The sequence below is a fragment of the Wolffia australiana genome, chromosome 10 (genome assembly GCF_029677425.1).
Source record: "Wolffia australiana isolate 7733 chromosome 10, ASM2967742v1".
NCBI lineage: Eukaryota > Viridiplantae > Streptophyta > Magnoliopsida > Alismatales > Araceae > Wolffia > Wolffia australiana.
The window spans coordinates 10,842,054-10,864,682 of record NC_135844.1 but is presented as its reverse complement, the minus strand read 5'-3'; the positions used below and the strand labels follow the sequence as shown (position 1 = coordinate 10,864,682).

Sequence of the window (22,629 nt, the reverse complement as noted above, 5' to 3'; positions counted from 1 at the left end):
GCAAGGGATAATATATACGACAATTTAATTAGGGTTTGATTGTCCCCGGCTGATCCAGTGTGGTCCAGGCTTCTAGTAAACACCTCAACCTTATCTACAGTTCCATCCGTTTCCCATCTGGCCTTGTTTGGTCTGTTTCCTGTCATGTTTACGGATGAAAGTTAAATAATAAAAGCCAAAATAAATTACTGGCATGGACTTATATGATTCCCATCTTGGAAGATGAATAGAACAATAAGAAGATGAATAGAAAACAAACATAATACGAAATAAGAACCATAAGACACTATGGAATGGGCATTCAAAGTTGTTTGATCGTATAATTTTCCAATAGCTGAGGGTGAGATAGACAATGCACGGAGGTATATTATTAATCTAACATATGACTAATGTAATTAGATTTTGGAGGAGATAGAAAGTGCACACAAAGCTGGGTTGCCGTAGGGAAGCCGCCTGGTCGAGAAATATGCAAGTAAGATTTTAAACTAGTTTAATTCATTTTGAGACATTTTTCTTCACATTAGTTTTTAGTCACATTTATATGTTTATATATCGAATAAAAAATACTATTCTTCTGTCTGAAAGATTGTGAAGAAATTGTACAAGTAAATGCTTTATTTTTCACTAAATAATTAAACATGTTATTCATAAAAATAAGGTAACGGATTATCACAAATAGCATGATTTCAAAAGAAATCCAAACGTAACAAGATAAACTTCGAAGTGAATGCTTATTACCCATGATCCAGGTTGATTCCTTGACGCATTATGAGCATTATTAATTTGCCCAGCTCTTATGATGCTCTCTGCATTCCTCATTTTGAAAATTTTTGTTATGAATTATTTATAATTTTGATAATGAATGGAGTAAACAAAGAAGAATTTTTTTATTTATTTACGGATTGAAGGATGTATTCTTAGACCATAAAAGAAAAACATTATAAATTCAGAACCTGGAAATGTGCAAAAATATTTTTAATATAACTCATGGCATGTGCTTTTATTCAACTGAATTATGTTGATAGCATGTAAGTTACAAAAACTATCAAGTATTTTTTGCGGTTCATGACACATAAAATTTTATAGAGTACTTAATATCCAACGATATAAATAACAGTATGATTATTTATGAATTTCTAAAGCATATAATGTAGAGCCTTTATTGACTTCTCACAAGTTAAAAGATATTGTTTTTAGATGTTTTCAAGTATTTGTGTGGATAAAATGCTAGAATTTAGTAAACGGGGTGGAAACACTTGGCATACCTTAAAGATGATCTACCCTAAAGTGTGAGCCTTATTAAACGCACCAGCAGCCCAGGGAGCCAAGGAAACTCTGTTTCATGCTTCTTAATGATAAGTTGTCATGCCAATGGAGGGAAATTTTGAAATTCCCACTGAAATTGGGAAACAATAAAGAGGGTGAGTTAAAAAATAATTAAGAAATAAAAAACATAAATTTCATTCGCATGTTATTTGTTTTCATACTATTTTCCAAACTTTTTTCTTAACTGAGAATCTTCTGGTAATAGTTGGCCATCAAGATAGAGCATTTTGGTTGATGAAATATGTTTAAAAATAATATCACTTTATATCTAATCCATAAGTTAGTATTATATCTCCAAATCACAGTAGAATAAATAATCAATGTAAGGTGAGTCAATGGTTTCAGAAAGACATTTGGATTTAAATTATTAGTTAAATGAAATATTCAAATTTTAAATTGGAGAAACTATTTTCTAAGTGGTCTAGAAGTTACATAAGACGGGGGCCTATTAGGTTGTCTAATAATTGATTCCCATATCAATTTTAATTTTATGTTACATGGGTTCCAGTTTTCCTACATGGACAAGAAGGTAGAGGATAAAGATGTAAAAGAATTGTTCTACAGAGGTTTAGGGAGAACTCCTTTCTAGATCTTCACTAAAAAACAACCCACAGCCTCATGCCTCTAAAACTTGGGCTTGTTCACACATCCTTTGAATCCTTAAGCGGTTGACCATGTCGTCACTGCACTATCTCTCAGTCCCCCAACCTCTACAACATTCATGCTTTCAGATTCGGTGGTGAGTCCTCGTATCTTCATAGTTGGAAATACCCTCACCTTGCCTTTCAGCCCTCCAAAGTTGTGAGCAGACCTTCCCCTTCTTAATTCCTCAGCCCCAATGGAATTTCTCTTATTGATAATAATAATTTTCATTTCTTAAACAAGAAGTTTATGCATATGGATTTTTTATTTGTTTCTAATCTCTTGTTCCCTTAAATTTCCTCATTCTTTTTAAGTCCCTTTTAATATGGAAGTTAGTTTCATGAAAAATACTAGTGCACATTAGTCACAGGTCATCTCTTTTTTATATTGATGAATATACATAAATACTACTTCCCTTTGTTTGTCGTTATCTTTAATAAAAACCAATCCAATTCACTAAGACACCTGTCATTGAATTTTCCTTTCAAAGTCAACTTTAATGTCCATAGTCAACAGAATAACATTTTTATAAAGTTTAACTAAAAAGATGTTAATGGGGACCATCTAGCTCCGAATACCTGGTCTCAACCAGCTCGAGAAGCCTGGCCAGAGATGAAAGACCTGGCCTTTAAGTATTTAACCTAGTCAACGGAAAATCTTTGGATAAACCAGACATCACTGCTTTCCCTGGACCTCTTATTATACACTACCCCTTGAAGTAAACATTGTAACCTGATTTATCTTACCATGGATAAAGGTAAAACACAGATATTGAAGAAAATTTATATGGAAACTCTCAACATGATATTTTCTGAATATGAAACAGACCAAAAGCTACACAAATGTAGCATTCTCCCTGAAAAAATGAAAACCTGAATGAGTTATGTGGAAATCAAACATACTTTCAACGCCAATGTCATGGAGCATGATTTTGTTAATTCTGAGTTTGAGCATATTTCTGTGTAGAGTTAATTTTTGAATCAGTCAGTCAACTCATATTAGCTTATTCGTTGCATTATTGAGTGATATATTTGCATTCGATGTGGTCCCTGGCACACTATGACACCAATTGATGGACCAAATGTGACAAAAAACCATGTTGTATCATTATATTCCAAATTATCCATATATTTTGTGCTAGGAAAAAACATGTACACCTAGTTCAGAGCAGTATTATTTATTTCTTCTCTCCCAATCCTTGTCTCTTCCACTTTCTCGTCACTAGCTTTTTCTGCTCATAACTCTACTGCATGCCACCGTTCTTTCAACTTTTTCTCTCTTTCGATTTCTCAACAATTTTCAATTATATATTTCTGGGTGATCAAGTGCGAAGATGAGCTCCTACACAGTGTCAGTGATCGAATGAGTGGGCATAATGGGCTTTGGACTGGCCTCATACTGTGGAAGTATAACACACCATTAAAAGATAATCCCTAGTAAGCCTATTTTTCCTTACATAAATTGTTGATGTAGTTTATTTACTTGATTACTCGATTCATTAAACAATCGAATTAAGATCAGAATATTTTTCTTAATATCATGCTTGATAGCAATGTATGGATATATATCAGTGGTCAATAAGTTTTAAGGTTCATTCATTAATAAAAATCTCATGGGGTAATCATCTTTTTTTAGTGAACTATCAGTATAACTATTTTTATAGTTTAGTTCTTGAGTTAACATTCTTTTTAAAAATTGCATTCATCTCTTAAGTTTCTCATACCCCTATCTTATTTTCATCATTTAATAGTTTTAATAAAAAACATCATATATGTAAATGTACCCTACCTATGTTTTGGCATGCCACACTGAGTATCAAGGTCAAACTTACCAAAAAGATGCAATTCATCACATTACGTGTTTTATCTCATGGCCTGAACTCCAAAATCTCTATATAGATGAAATCTTTGCTCTTTATCTCCGTAAATTCCAGTTTTGGTTAGTTTTCACATGTACTATGTCCAGGTGTTTACTTGGAAATATAGTCCAAATAATCTTAATAGTGTTCCATGAGAAATCCTTTGTCGATTGGATTACTTTTCTCGTGGAAATGCCAAAAGACCCGAACCAACATCTGCAATATGCAAATCAAAATAATAATGAGGATAAAAAAAACACCGTGATGTAAGTCATTTATTCCTTGCACAATAGGTCTTGCTGTATCTTGTGATCCAACTTGCAATTGTTCTGATGCACCACAAGGAGTGATTGTGAGAAAGCTCTTCTCTAGAACTAGAACAATCATCTGGTTCATTCTCTTTCTTCTCTGCTCCCATAAAAATAGAGAGACTTGCTCAGGGTGGGGCACTGGGATTTCCAACCAAGACAGGTTCTGAGGCACAACTTTAGGAGGAGGCATGAGCAGCAGGAACCAAGGTTATGTTATTTTTTACAATAAAATATTATCTAATAGAAAATCAATAAGTGACAGGATGCAAAAGTTTTCATGGCCATTGAAATCTTTCGTCAGAGTGATTTTTAGGTAACTTTTTCAAAAGGGTTGACGGCAGGTACCATAAAAAATTAAATAAACAAAAAAGTTGGGGATCACTCTTCTTTTATCTTTTGTCATCATTGCTTCTTTGATTGTCTATTTGTTTTTTAAGGTAACTATCAATTAAGTTAGCCAACACCCTGGGGGTAAGTTAAACCCTCAACCAAGAAAAGATAATCAATTTTTAACCGTAAATCCATTTTTTTTATTTTGTAATATTTCTGTAATAAAAATTTTATTTAAATTTATGACCAAAAATAACCTTCTTTCGTCACTGCTTGAATATGTATACATGTTATAATATATGTAAAATCCATTTTTTCCCATCTCATTGTTCTTCAATGAAGGTTGGTTTCTCCAGAAAATAATAGGTAGAAATATGGGAACTTCTCTGCCATTTGAATCAGATAATTTGTGCTCCAATAAAAATAATAATTATTTAACAATACATGGGAACAAAGCAAAAATCAAGGTACTGAGAAACGGTAGCTTAAATACGTAGAAAGACAACAGAGGGGGGAGAGATAGATGGAAAGATATATAGATTGATCCACTTGCTTGCCAAAGTAGATACAACGAGCGGGGAACACCATAGTTAAGCATGCTACGGTCGACGTAATTCGGGATAAGAGAATAGATGAGAAGTTTGTCAATGAGACACCACCAAGAAAGAAGGTTTGGGAAAAATGAATTAATACAGCTTCACATGTACAAATTCTGAACAAAGTGAATATCTTCATATGGAACCCATAAAAGGTTTTTTGAAAGATAGATATATAGATAACTAGAATGAGATCAAACTTGAACAGAGAGAGATGGAGAGACAAACACACATTAAGAGAGGGAAAGAGAAAGAAATGTTATAACCAACTCAATCATTAATATCTCCCTAGAAAGAGACTATATCACTATTCTGAGAACAAACATTAATTGAATATATCTTAGAGAACAGATTTTTTGTACATGATATGAGAAATAGATGGCACAATTTCCTCCGAAAACATAGCGGAAAGATAGAGAGATGAAGGGATGGAGATACCTCGAGGGAGAGATGCGTAGAAAGAGAACGTGTGGTCGAAGTCAGCCCTCTTCGCCAAACTCTTTGGTAAATCTTTCATGCACCTCGAGATCACCCTTGCTCACTGTCGGCCTTTGCCGGGACAACACCTTGTCAAAGTCCGTCTTTGCAATTGGTGGCGGGAGAATCTACACCATATAATACATTATAAATCACCGGATAGAAGAGCGATGAATAGAGAAAATCAAGCCAACTTAAGAGAGAGAAATGATGGGATGTAAGCTGCATTTAGAGTGTGTGTGTGTGAAGGGGAGATAGTGTTGAGATTCGTCAATTCCGTATTCCCATTTATGTCTATGTCCCATTTATTCTCTCCATGTAAATGGGACATGGAGAGAATAAATGGGACGTAGACAAAAAAAGACGAATAAATAGAGATGAGCCAACACCAAAGATTGACAAAAAAAAGAGAATAAAATGGAGGTGAGACAACATCAAATCCACAGCTTCAATAGATAGGGCGTCAAACTTAGTTTGAAGAGCGAGGAAGAGAGATAAAGAGAGAGATTAAAAAGTGGTATGAGCTGACGTTAATGAGAAAAAAGACAGAGAGGAGAGAACAATGGGAGAAGCCAACGTCAAAAAGTAAAAGAGACTAAAAACAGACTAAATGGGACATGGAGAGAATAAATGGGACATAGACAAAAAAAGATAGAATAAATAGAGATGAGCCAACATCAAAGATTGACAAAAAAAAAGAGAATAAAATGGAGGCGAGACAACATCAAATCCAGACCAAAAAAATAGAGAACAAAACGGAGATGAGGCAAGTATAAGGAAGAAAAAAAAAGGGAACTGGGCCGATTAGAGAGAGTGAAAGGGAAGAGAAGATATGGGTGACCAGCAGATTTCAAAGAGATAGAGAAATAAATGAAGGGAGATACGACATCGTAGAGACATAAAAAAAGAGGAGACAAAAAGCAACGGCATTTTTAGAGAGAGAAATTGTAGAAAGAGAACCTTCGAGCCGAGGTCCTTCCCAGCCAGTTCCTGCATGGTGGTCTGAATGGCGCCCCGCTGCTTGGGTCCACATGGCACCCACATATCGTTCTCATTTTTTATGAAAAACATGGCATCCTGGGTCTTCCTCACAGGTTCGAAGAGCACGTCTTTAACCTGCCCCAACCAAATACAAAAACAAACGTTAGAGAAAGATAATGAACAGTCACGCTCGTCGCAGATAATGAACAGGAAATTCACTCACACAAACAGATATGTCAGATCCGGAGAATCCCTCTGTTTTACGAGCCAAGCTCTCAAAATCTTTCTCCGTCAAATTATGTGGCGTATCCCCTAAATGAACCTGCACAAGAATAGTTCGATGATTAAACTAGGTTCAACTTACATGATGACCATGACGATGCCACATCATCACAGTCCTATCTTGTCATTCATCGGTTGATGACAAATCGTATGGCCATAAGACCCGCATCCAAACCCAAACATCGATTATGATAACGAGCTTTCAGAGCGACGATGAGGACAATGATGATGATGTGTTCATTGTTAGCCAACCTTCGTTTGACGCCAACAGTGATCATGACAAGTCAATGATAATGATAACAAAGTCAAATTTCCATTATCTTAGATCATTGTAATCCAATAGTTGGCCATGATTTTGTTATCATCATCATCATCATCATCGGTCCAAGCGAACAATGGATGATGATGATAACAAGATTTGGGGATGACAATGACAATATGCTGAATTCGTTTTTGCCATCCAACCATTGTTTTGCATCAACAATGATGATAAAAAGAGCAAAACAACATTGACAAATTCGTCCCCCTCTACCAACCCGAGTTGAAAGATTGGAGCTAAGATAAGACTAGAGACAAGAAATGACACCTTGAACATGTGCTGCCGGGCCTTCAAATCAGGTAGAGGGATGTAGATTCTCTTGTCAAACCGCCGTCTGATGGCCTGGAAATTCCAAGGAAGTGAAATGTCGAGAAAGTGAAGTTATTATAGATTTAAATTTGATAAAGTAATTGAGACAAACTTGTCGGATATATAACCTGATCAAGAGCATACGGGGTATTTGTGGCAGCCAGTACAAGAACTTTCTGCTCGTTGGTTCCAACCCCCTAAATTTGTGGGCTCTAGCGAATATTAGTTTCACAATAATTTATGAAAATAGTGTATTAAAAAAATTACTATCAAATATTCAACAGACAGAGATAATGAAGATAGATCTGAAGGATTACAAAAAATTAAACAATGCGTTTTAATGAAGACCACAAAGAACATCACCTGCACTGTGAATATTACTTACATAATCATCAAATTCAATCTTTTGAAAAAATATTTGATTGAAGATTTAATGAATATCACAAGAATTCATCAGAGAAACCGAATCGTCTTCTTCAGGATGGAAAGATAAATCTTGAGGAATTCAGAATTTAAAATATACAAGGTTTAATCAACCCAATAAATAAGTCAACAATATCGTCAATATTAGTTTCAGAATCTTCGGAAAAATATCTTTAATTAAGCTATATTAATTATAATCCTTATATGCAGGCATGTACTGATTATCACTGAACAGAACTAGAGAAAACGAAGTATCCAACACAGTACAAGAAGATAAATCTGGAGGAATTCAAAAAAAAAATTAAAATAAAATGTATAATGTAACAGATGCAAAAGTACCTGCATTTGTACAAGCAATTCCGTCTTGATTCTCCGAGAGGCTTCACTCTCATTTCCTTCACCCCTCTGACCACAAAGGGAATCTATTTCATCAATGAAAATGATGGATGGGGCATTTTCCCTCGCCATCTGGAAAAGATTGGCAACGAGCTTTTCACTTTCACCCATCCATTTGGAGACAAGATCTGATGATGAAATACTGCAAGGATAAGAAGACCTCACATATTTAGAAATAAATAAAAAATAATTAATTTACTGAAATAAACAAGCTGTCATCAAAGTTGCAAAAACAGAAAAACTAATGGATAATGTCGAATTTGTCATTATTGTTGAACTATAAAAATGGAACAAAACCATATTTTGATCAAATCCAGAAGCTGAACAGTGAAACAGAAAAGTGCATGGTGGGGAAAATTGAATTGAAATTGGATCTCCTAGAATGGTTTTCAACAAAAAATCACAATGATTAGAACCTGAAGAATGTTGATTCAGCCTCTGTCGCCACAGCTTTGGCCAAGTATGATTTTCCTGTCCCAGGTGGACCATATAAAAGAAATGCTCTCCATGGTCGACGCTTCCCTGGAAGCAAACAATGATACAGTTCATCAAAGACAGGATTAAAAGATTTGATTTAGATTTTTTTCTTGTGGATGCACAGATTTTAATGGAGCGAAATTATTGTCCAAGAATTTCAAAATGAGCACTTTTCAATTAAGGGAAATATTATAAGCTTATTTAAATCCCACAATCCTTCTGAAATGCTCAGAATGAGGCACTAAGCCAGTGAATACTACGTCTCTACCTCTAAAAGCCTAATAAACAGAAGTCCAACGTAAAAGACATTCTCTATTAATTGGGTTAGTCGACATGTCTAAGTTCAATAACACCTAAAGAACCCAAGAAGAAATTCATCTCGAAATATTCTAACTCTCAACAAACAAGTCGGTTATTCTAAAGGGTAAAAGATTAAATAAACTACCCAAGAAGTTACCAATACAAACCCAAAAAAAATTCCAAGTTACCATCTATATACACAATGAGAGAAAACAAAAGAAAACCCAGAAAATAGTACAAAAAAAAACCAAACCCAAATCAAAAAAAAAATCTTCCATGTCACTACCAATCCAAAAGAGATAATGAAGCCTACCCAGAAACTCAAAATTTCCTAGAAAGAGGGAGATGGGGAAATGCGCACCAGTGAAGAACTGAGGGAACTTGAATATAAACTACCCAAGAACTTATCTATACAAACAAACAAAAACAAAAACAATTCGAATTTACCATCTACACATACAATGAGAGAAACCAAAAGAAAACCCAGAAAATAGCAGAAAGAAATCCAAACACAAACCAAAAAAAAAATCTTCCATGTCACTACCAATCCAAAAGAGATAATGAAGCCTACCAAGAAACTCAAAATTTCCTAGAAAGAGGGAGATGGGGAAATGCGCACCAGTGAAGAACTGAGGGAACTTGAATATAAACTACGCAATAACTTATCTATACAAACAAACAAAAAAAAACAATTCGAAGTTACCATCTATGCATCCAATGAGAGAAACCAAAAGAAAACCCAGAAAATAGCAGAAAGAAATCCAAACCCAAAGCAAAGAAAAAACTCTTCAATGTCACTACCAATCCAAAAGAGATACTGAAGCCTACCCAGAAACTCAAAATTTCCTAGAAAGAGGGAGATTGGGAGGGGAGATGCGCACCAGTGAAGAACTGAGGGAACTTGACAGGGAGGATGACGGCCTCCTGAAGAGCTTGCTTGGCGCTTTCCAGCCCTGCAACATCGTTCCACTTGACGTTGGGCTTCTCCCTGATGATCGCAGAGTTGAGCCCAGCCCTCAATTTCGCCTGTTCTGGATCTTCCCCGCCATCGTCCCCTTCCTTGGGCTTCGTCTTCGGACGAGTAGCCACGGCTGCACCGCCATTGGAGGCCGGCCCAGATCCTCCTTCGTCAAGAACAGCCCTGATTTCCTCAGCACGGCGAAGATACTCTGTGAATTTCTGCGTGATCGCCTCCTTCACCTTGGGATTCTTCTCGTACTTGAGATGCGTGCGGAAGTACTCCAGCGCGTTCATGTACAGCGGGAACGCCTTCACATAGTTGCCCGCGTTGTCCTCCTGCACCGCCTGCTTCACGTACTCGATCGCCTGCTCCTTGAAGTTGCTGTACATCTCGATTCAAGCCCCAAATCGAGCTCCAGATCGGTGAATTCCGCTCTGATTCCGAGATCTAGGAATAGATCGCTGCCAGAGAGGGAAAATCTGGAAATTTTAGACTCAGAATCGCCGATGCCGACGAGAAATTCGATCTGAACACCAAATCGAGCCCCAGATCGGGGAATTCCACTCCGATTCCGGGGTCTACTGTTCAATATCCGCCAGAGAATGAAAATCGGATGAATTTCGAATCAAAAAAGCGCCGATATCAACGTGCAACTCGATCCAAGCCTCAAATCGAGCCCCAGACCGGTGAATTGCGCTCCAATCCCGAGATCTACGCTTCGATCGCCGGCACAGAATGAAAATCTGATGAATTCCGAATAGAAATCGCCGATGCCAACGAGCAACTCGATCCAAGCCCCAAAACGGTGAATCGCTCTCCGATTCCGAGATCTACGGCTCGATCGCCGCCGGAGAACGAAAATCTGATGATTTTCGAAACGAAATCGCCGGTGCCAACGAGCAACTCGATCCACGCCCCAAATCGAGCCCCAAAACGGTCAATTGCGCTCTGATTCCGAGATCTACAGCTCGATCGCCGCCGGAGAACGAAAATCTGATGATTATCGAATCAAAATCGCAGATGCGGACGTGCGATTCGATCGTCGAAAAGCCCCAATCGGATCGCGAGAAGGAAGTTTAGGAATCTCTTCGCGAAGGGAAGTTCCTCCCGCCGAGAAATCCGCGGTCGATGATAGAACACGACGAATGACTAAGACTTTATTATTCCCTTCTGTCTTATAACCAAATACGTTTTGCTACGCACGGACGCGGTACGCCCTCTCTCGTCATTTTAAGGTCAACATACGAATCAGTCTTTCTCTCTACCTTTCTCTGTCTACAAATCTATCTCTTTGTAGAATCAAGAGAGAGAATCTAGAGAGAGAGAGAGAGTCTAGAGAGATGGGGCGTTCGTCGCCGTTCAAGGTGGAGGCGTTGAAGGGGAAGGTGGCGCTGATAACCGGAGGAGCGTCGGGAATCGGCTTCGAGATCGCCACGCAGTTCGGTCTCCATGGCGCTGCCGTCGCCCTCATGGGACGCCGGAGCCACGTCCTCCAGGCCGCCGTTGAAGCTCTTCGATCCCAGGGAATCCAGGTGCAAAATCTCTCTGAGATTTCTCGTTTTCCTGTTTTTTTTCTGATTTTGTTGTATGTTGATCGATTTAGTCGGTTTTGAAGACTCGCTGATTTCTAATCGGCTCGGTTTTGATGTCGAAATTCGATCGATTAGAAATTTTGAATGGTCTCTGGCTCTGGTTCTGATCATCTACCGATTGTTCAGTTTGACGGGAAGTGATTCGCCGATCTGCTTCACGTTCATTCGTGACCCAATCCTCTCTGTTTTGTTGTAGAAATTTTGAATAGTCTCTGCCTCTAGTTCTGATCTTCCGCCGATTGTTTGACTTGAAATCGACGGAAAGTGATTAGCTGATCTGCTATTCGGCCAATCCTCTTTGTTTTGCTTTAGCAATTTTGTATAGTCTATGCTTTTAGTTCTGATCTTTCACCGATTGCTCGACTTGAAATCGACGGAATTTGATTCGCCCATCGGCTACTCGGTCAATCCTCTTTGTTTTCTGTGGAAATTTTGAATAGCCTCTGCCTGTAATTTTGATCTTCCGCCCCTTATTCGACTTGAAAGCGACCGATCGTGATCCTCTGTTGTACTATTCGTTCATCGGTGATCCAATCCTCTCTGTTTTGCTGTAGAAATTTGGAATAGTCTCTCCCATTGGTTCTGATCGTCCATCGATTGTTCGGATTGAAATGGATGATGTGCGCTACGTTCGATTTTGAAATCCGCAGTGTATGATTATCTTGAATGTTCATCAGCAATCCAACCCTGTCTGACCGAACCCTGTCTTGGGGAAGAACTTTGGATTGGTAGGCTTTGGTTCAAATCTTTCATCAATCGTCCAAATTTAAATCAAGAGAGCGTAATTCTCTGATCTGATCATTCCTGGTTCTTCCAATGATTCAATTCTTTCTGAAGTAGGCCATCGGGTTGGAAGGTGACGTTCGACGGCAGGCGGATGCAGCTAGGGTTCTTGAGGCGACTGTCAAACGCTTCCGCAAGCTCGACATCCTCATCAATGGCGCCGCCGGGAATTTCCTTGCTTCGCCGGAGGATCTCTCCCCCAATGGTTTCCGCACTGGTGAGATTTCTTCTTCTTCTGATCAAATTCTTTCTCTTCTTCTGCATGAATTCAAAGATTCAAATCTTGGAACAATTCTCTGAATTTTCTGCTTCACAACAAATATTTCTTCTCTTCAGCATCAATCCAATACGATTCAAGTCATGAACCTATTCTCCAAACTTTCTCCTTTGCGTTAAATTCTCCTCCTCGGCATGAAATTGAAGATTCTCCAAGCTCCCAACCAAGTGCCTGACTCAGATGATAAGATATGCTGATGATTTCTGCGTATTAATGAATCCTCATTTATTATTGTATGAGCTCAATGATTAATGACATCAAACGATTCTCTGAACTTTATTCTTTGAAACTTAATCCCCTTCGTCTTCATGAAACTGAAGATTAAGCCATCAACTAATTGGTGTTTGACGTCACCAATGGCAATGAGAGTTGTCATTGCCCTCATCTTTGACCCTCTGTTAACCTCACTCAGAGGGCAAGAGATGATGTTGATTTCGTCATTGTCATTCGTCTGCGACCAGAATGAGGATGATGACGACGACGACGTGTTTCTGATGGGAATGAGGATTTTTTAAACATTACTATTTTTGAATATATATATATATATGTAAAACATGGAGTTTAAACAAGTCCAGTCATGTATCGGGCTACTTAGCCCATTATCCGATTGGCTCGCCTATCTGTAACGGGTAAGCCCGATAACGGATAAGTAACGGCTAGTTTAAACTAGCCGTTAATAACCATTAACTAGCCGTTATAAAACAAGCTATTTAAATGTACTCTTGATGATGATGAATAGTGAATGTTTTTCTTGATTTCTCTATACTCGTGCTTCATTCTCTGCATCCTTGAGAAGAATCTGCATAATCGTCAGGTATGATTGCACTGAACTTTCTGCTTTGTCATCAAACCGTTTTTATCGTCACATGAATCTGAAGACTGAAGCCATCAACCAATTCTCTGAACTTTCTTCTGCATTTGGCATTGACGGCAGTCATTGATATCGACACCGTCGGCACATACACCATGTGCCATGAAAGTCTCAAGTATCTCAAGGCTGGGGGACTTGGAAAAGCTCCATCCGAGGGAGGGCTCATCTTGAACATCTCTGCCACCCTCCATTATACTGCTGCCTGGTATCAGATCAACGTCTCGGCGGCCAAGGTAATCTCATATGGCAAATTCATAAATCTGCATTTATATCAACCGATATCTGCTTGTTCAGTTTCTTCACATTTCATCATCTGCCGGGTTGTATACATTTTGAGTGTACCTTAGGCTTAGTTGTGATCATGATTGAATGATCAATTGGATATGCCAAAAAAAAATTGAATATGCCAATCAATCCAGTCGTGCATCAAGTCCCAACCAATCCAATTGATCAATAACTATTGAAGAATAACTCGCTTTCTTCTAAGTTCCCTCTCTCTCTCTCTCTCTATCAGTCTTGATCCCATTCGCTTACCTTTGGTCTCATTGTCATCTACCTCGTCATGTGTGTAGCTAGGATAACAATGATGATGACGCTGACGGCTAAGATTGAATGATCAACTGGATATGCCAATCAATCCAGTCGTTTGATTGGCCCGATTGTCTTGTCAAATCCTCGTGCATCAAGTCCCAACCAATCCATTTGATCAATAATAATTTAAAAAAAAGTCGCTTTCTTCTAAGTTCCCTCTCTCTCTCTATCAGTCTTGATCCCTGTCGCCGTACCACTGGTCTCATTGTCATCTACCTCGTCATGTGTGTGTGGCTAGGATGACGATGATGATGATGCTGGCGATTCTGTCCTCGTAAGTTTGACCACAGATGAGGAAGAACCATCATCATCCCTTGTTGATGAAAAACTTATCACTGCCAGCAAACACTATCATAAGTACGAGACTCGACATTCATGCATAATCAACGAGACACACTAATCAATTTAATCAATGATCCTCAGCCCATTGTCTAGTCAATCAGATAAATGAAGGAAATCATGGAAGTTGATGTTATCTCTGGTTATGGTGATGGGCAGGCGGCTGTGGATAGCATAACTCGGGGTCTGGCCCTGGAATGGGGAACAGATTATGACATCAGGGTGAATGGGATTGCGCCGGGGCCGATTGCGGCCACGCCGGGAATGAGGAAGCTGGCTCCAGAAGAGATGAAGAGCAGGATCAGGGATGATATTCCGCTCTTCAAGCTTGGGGATAAATGGGACATCGCCATGGCTGCCATTTATATGGCATCGGATGCAGGTCAGAATCTCCTCTTCTTTGTCTTGCTTCATTGCATTTCTAATTCACAAAGTTGTCTTTTTTGTACAAGAATGTGAAAACGAGGGGTATTAAACAGCATCAGGTCAAAATGAAATTAAATGAAACCTGTGAGTTAAGTCTTTAAGCATCGTGGAGATTCATTGGGTCCTATAAGGGTTTTTGAGGTTGTGTAAGTGTTTTTCTTTGTTTTGTTGTCTCTTGCACTCTGTATCTCTATCTCTTTCTTCCTCTGTATATTCATGCATGTATGTACCTACCTTTTATGATTCTTTGCTGTCCCAAAACCTCTCTTTACATTTATACATTTATATCAGTGTACATGTTTGTTTTTTATCTCTTTATATGGTAACTTAGATACTTGTCTCTCTTTCGTGTCATTTTCTTTCTCTCTTTAAGTATATATATATATATATATATATATGTTTGCGTGTACTTACCTGTCGTATTTCTCTCTTTATTATCTTATTCTCGCCCTCTAGCTTGTGTGTTTACAAAGGCATCTTGGCTGTAGCAACTAAAGCCACCATTTTGATCTTTGTGGATCAGCCTTTTCTCTGTCACTCATGTGTTTTAAGTAAAACCAAACCTATCGGCAACAAACTTTGCATTTGCGCATTCTTTTCAGGATTTAGGATAATTCTCTCCTCTTTTTCCCATTTCTTTTATCCCGTATGTTATAAGAAGGCATCAGTTTTACCGCAATTGAACATACATCCGGATCCACTTATAGATAATTAGATATGGAACTAGTCTCTTATTGTCTTCTTTCCCTTCTCTTCACTTTTCATCTTCTATTTTAAGCAATTTTTTAGAGCATCATAAGCCGTTGTATCTGAATTTTGCATTTGCAGCCTATTGCTTACTAATCTATGCCTCCATCCCTTCCCTCTCATTAAGTACAAATACATTTAAAAGTTTAATCGTCGAACCTTCATAGGCAGTATGATTTGGGTTGAAGTGTATCCCTCTCTCCTCATACCGATGATGGTTGAACTTGACACTAGGGCCACACAATCATCTTACAGTTAGCAGGATGCCATAGACCAGTTTCTCTTCTCTCGCATTAAATGCTGTAGTAACCGAACCCTGCAACTTGGCATGTGATTTGGCATCACAGAAAGTATGATTTGACATAGATAAACCGAGTTCTCTCACAAAATCATGATTGATTTTCTCATATAATGCAATTCTTTTTTCCCAGGAAAGTACATCAACGGGGCAACCCTGATTGTGGATGGAGGACTGTGGCTGAGCCATCCTCGTATAATACCGAAGGAAGAAGTGAAGCAGCTCTCCCGGCTCGTGGAGACAAAGTCCAGGAAGGACCCTGTCGGTATGCCCCCCAAAAGCAAGCTCTAATTCTCCTCTTGCTAAAAGAATTATTACCCATGTCTCATATTAGCATTTATCTCAGATGAATTAATATCATGCTGATTTCTCATCTGCTGCCAAAACTAGAAATGTACCTTGTTGGGGTCTTTAAGCTGAATCCGCTCCTTATGCTATTAAACTCGCGTCTTGCAGAACGTTGATTCATCTTTGTTGTTCCTAACGGCGCTCTGGCTCATAAACTCGCACTTTTACTAATCATGTGGATAATCCCCATCCAGTTTTAGGTATATAAAGTTTACAAATCGTTGTATGAGTGAGATATAAATGGCTTCTTAAGCCATCTATCTCTCAAGGGCTTAGAGCTAGCCGAAATGGATGATTATAAAACTCATTACATCCACTCTTAAGAACCATGCCAGTAATATCAGTCCCTGGAGCACAAATCTCAATGTCAACCTCTGTCCAACATAGTGAAACAACCTCAACCTTAATGAGGGTATTTAGGCCATTTCAACCCTACTGGAGGGGCATTTTTGTTCCCCTAAATAGGGTTGGCTCCCTTTTGGAGGGTAGCCAAGACCATTCCACCTCCACCCTGTTAGAGGAACAACATACTGATACAAACCTGCTGGTTCGTATCGGGGAGAAGACGAGAAGAAAGGGAGAAGACGCCGGGATGGTCATCAGCGTGACGGAATGGACTACGGCAGGATGAGGGCGGGCGGAATGGACGTCGCCTACGAGAGGGGTCCGGTGGTATGGACGTCGCCGGAGGGAGCCAGACATATCATTGTGATACTTCTTGGATACCCTCCTCAAGGGAGGACTGCGCTATTTAAAGGGATTACAAAATGTCCAAATGGCCTAAAATAGGTGGCATCCATTCCGCCACCTCCACCTCCACATATCCCTAAATGAAAGAGGGGTTACAAAGTGAAAGAGGGATTACAAAATGTCTAAATGAAAGAGCCTCGATACGTCGGGGCCGTATCACATACCCTCCACCTCCACCCTCTCTCGGCGACAGCCATTCCGCCACATATCCCTCGATGATGTCCATCCCGCCATCAACCGTATCTTCGATGTCTCTATCTTTGTGATAAGAATGCATGTTCTTATCATACAGTAAACTAGAAATCACCATATTAGATATATAGGTCGATCAGGCAATGCCGATCAGGCCTCATACTCATGAACAGAAGTGCCCTTTACATTTCAATCATATTATATCCTTTACTTTTCAATCATATTATATTAATCCTACACATAAATGTTTATACATATATAAAACCATGACACATTACTCACTGGACATAATGACTTCGAAGTAACCTCGATGATCAAAATGCACCAGTTCTGTAGAGATAGAATGGGGCTGACAGGGAGACGAGCAAGGTGGGTTTCCCTGAACGGAGAGGCAGCGGAGAGATCGAACAAGGGAGGCAGGGATCGGTCAGGGACAAGCCACCTGAAGACGCGGTGAGGTGGAGACTATCACGGGGGACAGGCATTGAGAAAAGAGACCAATGACTCTAGCTTCATTCTTTTTGGCTGCCCTCCGAGAGGGAGCGCTTCCCTATTTAAAGTAAATACATGAGGGCCAAAGGAGCAAAATACCTACAGTGGGCTAACATGACTAAACTCATCCTAGATAGGATGGGGATCGTATCACATCATCACGCATGTGAGTACATCATGGAAGGCCAATCATGTCTCATTCCATCATTACAAACAGACATACCTTAACCTTTTCATGCATATTAACATACACACACAGACTGTAGATACATATTAGGCATATAGATACATACAAAGATACATTTATACATTTACATATATATACATGCAAATCTAACAGATTCAACTAGTATTGGCATGACTCACTCTAGTTAAATCAGGGAATCAAGGAGGAAGTCAATGTTGGGTGTCACCACCACATGCTTGGTCAGATCCCCCAAAGCACAGCATTGCTTCTTTTTGGTGTTGATGGCCATCACATCCTGCGCGAACATGCAATCCGAACCCGGTGAGACCTGCGCAAGATAAAATCCCCAATCGATTATCGATTAGAGTCACTAATTTCAGACCACCTCTCAGAATCAAGTCCAATTTCAGAGAATACAACAGATGTAGTGAATCATGAAAAGAAGATAAATGAAAAAGAGAAATAGGGTGAGTAAAAAGGAAATACGGTGAATAAAAAAGAAATACAGAAAATAAAAAATAAATGTGGTGCAAAAAATTTATTTGTTGAAAAAAAGAAAAAGAAGCAAAAAAAATATGGTGAATAAAAAGAAATATGATAAAATGGAAAAGAAAAAGGGTGAATGAATAAAATATGGTAAAAAAAAAAAACGCTGAATAAATAAAATATGTAAAGAAAGAAAAGAAAATGGAGAATAAATAAAATATGGTAAGAGAAAAAAATATGGTGCATAAAAACGAATATGGTAAAAAAGAAAAGAAAAACAGTGAATAAAAAATTATAGGATGGAGAAAAAAAATATATGGTGAATGAGAGAGAAATAAGTTAACTAAATGATAAATCAGGAGAATAAAAAAAAGGAAATGGAGAATTTATAAAAAAAGGGGAGAGACCCAACCTCGAAAAGGACACCCCCGATCTTCATCTTGACGGCACCGCTCTTATAAACCAGCATTTTTCCCATTAACCCAGCAGGCAGATCATCCAGATCGCTGTTTTTACTTACTAATCCAACCATATCTTCCCCTTTTATGGGCATAACTGTAGGAAGTTGTAGGAAGAACATTTGCCGACCTGCATTCCCATCCTGTCCATCCACAACAGTAATTTGTTTTACTTAATTAATGGTCATGTAAATCGTAAATCAGGTTCTGTTTAAGGATTTCACCAGTAGATCCAACTCTTTTGCAGCGTTTATTTTTCTTTCATCGTACTCTTCCGCAGTAGAAAAACTCTCCCCAAACTCCTCTTCGTCCAAACGCTCTGAGAAATGAGGTCTTATCCCATTAGTAATGGCTCTGTAAGAGGTAAATTTTCAAATTTGAAAGTATTGGGCTTGACCTTGATTTCCCGGGCATGGTCTTCTCAGGGGAAGCGTCAGAGGATAGTAAGAGCGGAAATCCTAGAAGAAAATGATGTTCTAATCAGTAAGTTAGACGCATAAGAAAAAAAATATAAAATTTTAAATTTAAATGATATTCTAATCAGTAATTTGTTTTACTTTAATCGTGTTGACCGGCGATCAACACGATTAAAGGATAAGAAATTAAGGAGAGAAGTATAATATGACTAACCCATGGTTCAACAATATCTTCTTTTTTCTCTTCCGCTAATGGCTTTGTCAAATTATCTGCAGGGATTCTCCGTATCAAATAAATCACAACAAATTTGAATTAAAGTAACGAAGATTAAGGGGACCTTGTTCTGTATTTTCAACTTTCACAGTACCAAAAGACCGTACAGAAGACCTTCCCTCTGTCGGCCCAAAGGTTACTTCCAGAGAGGCAGCTGAAGAAAATAAAATACAATTCAGTCACCTGTCTCCTATGTCTACTATAAACTATAAAATACAATAAGAATGAAAGGGTTTTTTGAGAGGAAGAGAGAGAATAAGAGGGAATGGAGGAGCGATTGATCGGAGAAGGGACGAGACTGATTCATAGAAGCTGGCAAAAGATTTGTTAATATGGAGACAATAAGTTTTTAAATTGGGAGATTGCTATATTTCTCTCTCTCTCTCTCTCTCTCTCTCTCTCTCTCTCTCTCTCTCTCTCTCTCTCTCTCTCTCTCTCTCTCTCTCTATCTATCTATCTATCTATCTATCTATCTATCTATCTCCTTGCCAGATCTTTCCTCGATCAGATTGCAGGGGAATTAAGGACCAAAAGATCGGTGGACGAGGAGAAGTTGAGCAAAGCCTCAGTTTTTTCAATTCATTCTTTGCTGACATCCAAAAAGGAAAGCTAGAACTATTTAAAGGGAACTAAGCTGATAGGTAAATGACCAAAAGACCCCTCCTTCAACGAACTTGCTAAGATAACCCTTGGGGGACATTAGATTGTATCATAAGATATATAAGCAGAATAAATGTCGGTTTGGTAAATTACTCTTAAATATTGAACAAACGAAACAATCAAATAGTCCCACGAAAATAAATAAAAATCGAAGTTCTCTTCTGAGACACAGGATACTAACCTTTTCTTTCGGAAGAAGGTGACCTTCCTGAACCGGACTCTGCTTTCTGATCCAAAATTCAAATGATTAGAACATGAGTATAATCTAACTGTTATAAATCAATAGTTAAACTCCATTTATAACTTCATATGGAGTAGGAGCAGAATCAAGAGAAAGATGACGATAGAGCCAGGGGGAGAGAGAAAAATAGAAAAGCCAAACTCAGCTAATAACTGATTTCCGTACCCTTTAATAAGGATAGGAAACACAATGACAATTTACATAAAGACACTTACTTAAAACAGGATTAAGGAAACACAAAGACACTTACATAAAATAAACAATGATGAATGCAGCCTGTGAATAAGTACCTTAATAATCCTCAACAGTCTGCGATCCAGAACATCTCCAACATTGAAACCAGACTCTTCCCTGTAAATAAAAAACAAGGGGATAGATATGAACATAAAGAGAGATATGATGGGGAGATACGGTATCATGGATAAGATGGGGAGATACGGTTTCTGAGTTGCAGTTTTGGGAGACTTCCGAGGTGAAATCTTTGGAGAGAATTTCATCTGAAAACAAATAGAAAAAAGTGATTACACCCTTCAGAGTGGGAAAATTAGGGATACATTTAAGGAATAACGTTCATAAGAAAGAGAGAAAGATTGTGGATGTATGAACCTTCCTTGGTGCAACACTTGATGATGTACTATCTCCCATTTTTTGTCAACTTTATTAGAACAATCTGCTATCGTCTGCATTCGAAAAATCGCCTATTAAATTGATGGTTGAACATGAAAAATTAGATTAACGTCATTAGTGCAGACGTTTCGGTCAAAAGATGTCCTTTCCGTTGCCAGAAATGGAAAATAAATCCCATTAAATTACTTTCTCTAAGGGTAATAGAAAACCCATTTCGATTTTCAAGAAAAATCGATGAACTCAAAATGAAGCTAGAATAAGATAAAACGTGGATGATGTTTCATCTAAACTTAAAGGTTCAGCTCAATTGAGAGGATTAAGAGAGTTTACTCAACAGCAATGATAAAAAAAAACTTCAAGAACGCCAGAAGATATGGAGGATACGAACACTTATCAGGAGAATTTTTTTATTCGTGTTTAAATGTTATAAGTTATTTATTTATTTATGTTTTATGAGGGTTTATCTTCAGGGTCAGACCAGCCCTACCAGCAAAGTAATTGAATAAACTAATACGGTTCTGATATCCTACTTTGTTTACTTGACACGTATATCAAATAATTTTTTCGACAGACACGCACGCACAAGGAAACTTACACTAACATAAAGTTCTTTCTAACGTTTAAAAACAACAGATTAGGATCAAATTTCAAATTCTGTTCATTTTCAAAATCATGCAAGAATTCCTCACCAATAATCACTGAACGACAAGGATAGCAACCAATATCACGCACCGGTTAGAAAATCAAGACATACTACGATCCCCAACAGAGAATCGAAATCCCCAAAAAGAATGAATCAAGAAATCTTGAACCCCAGAGTTTCCATACTTAATTAGCTTACCAAAAACCTACCCTTGAAGAACGGCCCTTGAATCTCGAGAAGAATTCCCCGTCTTCGAACGTTCTTCTTGATCCCAAAAAATTTCCCGCCTAATTTGACGCCGGGAACGACATCCCCCCGTTGGATTCAACCCAATAAGCTCCCAGAAATCAACGATTTTCTCTACTAAACTTCCCTCCCGTGGGAATTTCGACTGAAGATCGCGGAAATCTGGGAGAGGAGAGTGAATTTTGGACTCTTTCTGTGATGTGTCAGGAGCGGATCTTCTGTCAGTTTTGGCAGGTTTTAAGAATTAGGATTTATAACGTGGAAAATATGAAAGACATTTACAAAGATTAAAAGCCTAATATTTAATTGTCATCTGCAGTATTTGTTCCTCATCCAATAATCCGTCATCGTCATCATCCTCATCATCGTCGTCGTCGTTATCTTCGTCATTGTCGTCTTTGTTCATTGTCGTCATCATCTTCGTCGTCATTGTCATCATCATCAGTGTCGTCATCGTCATCATCCTCATTGTCATTATTATCATCACCGTCATCATCTTCACCATCATCATCATCATCCTTGTCGTAAACGTCATCATCATCATCATCATTGCCATCCTCATTGTCGTCATCATCATTTTCATCACCGTCATCATTTTCACCATCATCATCCTTGTAGTAAACGCCATCATCATTATCAACATCATCATCATCACCATCCTCATTGTCATCATCCTCATCATCCTCTTTGTCATTAT

General features: G+C 38.4%; 3 protein-coding genes across 4 annotated transcripts; 1 reads left to right on the top strand and 2 right to left on the bottom strand.

Annotated features, from left to right (window-relative positions):
- Positions 1 to 5,373: 5,373 nt before the first annotated feature.
- Positions 5,374 to 11,120, bottom strand: LOC144708439 (protein SUPPRESSOR OF K(+) TRANSPORT GROWTH DEFECT 1-like). The gene is made up of 8 exons (XM_078581760.1): positions 9,909 to 11,120; positions 8,667 to 8,772; positions 8,194 to 8,392; positions 7,560 to 7,628; positions 7,390 to 7,464; positions 6,745 to 6,843; positions 6,501 to 6,656; positions 5,374 to 5,668 (listed from the first exon to the last, which is right to left on the bottom strand). The coding sequence occupies exons 1-8, from the start codon at positions 10,375 to 10,377 to the stop codon at positions 5,543 to 5,545; spliced, it is 1,299 nt and encodes a 432-aa protein (XP_078437886.1). The 5' UTR covers positions 10,378 to 11,120; the 3' UTR covers positions 5,374 to 5,542.
- A 132-nt stretch (positions 11,121 to 11,252) lies between these two features.
- On the top strand, positions 11,253 to 16,354 carry SDRB (short-chain dehydrogenase-reductase B). Its single transcript, XM_078581761.1, has 5 exons — positions 11,253 to 11,520; positions 12,421 to 12,580; positions 13,575 to 13,744; positions 14,601 to 14,823; positions 16,046 to 16,354. The coding sequence occupies exons 1-5, from the start codon at positions 11,329 to 11,331 to the stop codon at positions 16,201 to 16,203; spliced, it is 903 nt and encodes a 300-aa protein (XP_078437887.1). The 5' UTR covers positions 11,253 to 11,328; the 3' UTR covers positions 16,204 to 16,354.
- A 1,544-nt stretch (positions 16,355 to 17,898) lies between these two features.
- Positions 17,899 to 22,168, bottom strand: LOC144708441 (uncharacterized). 2 transcript variants are annotated; one of them, XM_078581763.1, is made up of 11 exons: positions 21,885 to 22,168; positions 21,023 to 21,096; positions 20,855 to 20,913; positions 20,707 to 20,767; positions 20,357 to 20,402; positions 19,580 to 19,669; positions 19,456 to 19,511; positions 19,223 to 19,283; positions 19,050 to 19,144; positions 18,780 to 18,968; positions 17,899 to 18,209 (listed from the first exon to the last, which is right to left on the bottom strand). In XM_078581763.1, the coding sequence occupies exons 2-11, from the start codon at positions 21,059 to 21,061 to the stop codon at positions 18,066 to 18,068; spliced, it is 840 nt and encodes a 279-aa protein (XP_078437889.1). In that variant the 5' UTR covers positions 21,062 to 21,096; positions 21,885 to 22,168; the 3' UTR covers positions 17,899 to 18,065. The 2 variants fall into 2 exon arrangements, with proteins under 2 accessions (XP_078437889.1, XP_078437888.1); XM_078581762.1 differs by having other exon boundaries at positions 21,896 to 22,168.
- Positions 22,169 to 22,629: the final 461 nt, after the last annotated feature.

Excerpts from the sequence above, each read along its gene's own strand:
- LOC144708441 (XM_078581763.1), bottom strand. The coding sequence starts at position 21,061 with ATGGGAGATAGTACATCATCAAGTGTTGCACCAAGGAAG. Across the intron at positions 19,512-19,579 it reads AGTTGAAAATACAGAACAAG|ATAATTTGACAAAGCCATTA; the intron begins GTCCCCTTAATC and ends GAATCCCTGCAG. Across the intron at positions 19,145-19,222 it reads ACCATGCCCGGGAAATCAAG|AGCGTTTGGACGAAGAGGAG; the intron begins GTCAAGCCCAAT and ends CTCATTTCTCAG.
- LOC144708439 (XM_078581760.1), bottom strand. The coding sequence starts at position 10,377 with ATGTACAGCAACTTCAAGGAGCAGGCGATCGAGTACGTGAAGCAGGCG. Across the intron at positions 7,629-8,193 it reads AATTGCTTGTACAAATGCAG|GGGGTTGGAACCAACGAGCA; the intron begins GTACTTTTGCAT and ends CCACAAATTTAG. Across the intron at positions 7,465-7,559 it reads CCCCGTATGCTCTTGATCAG|GCCATCAGACGGCGGTTTGA; the intron begins GTTATATATCCG and ends TGGAATTTCCAG.
- SDRB (XM_078581761.1), top strand. The coding sequence starts at position 11,329 with ATGGGGCGTTCGTCGCCGTTCAAGGTGGAGGCGTTGAAGGGGAAGGTG. Across the intron at positions 13,745-14,600 it reads TCAACGTCTCGGCGGCCAAG|GCGGCTGTGGATAGCATAAC; the intron begins GTAATCTCATAT and ends GGTGATGGGCAG. Across the intron at positions 14,824-16,045 it reads TTATATGGCATCGGATGCAG|GAAAGTACATCAACGGGGCA; the intron begins GTCAGAATCTCC and ends CTTTTTTCCCAG.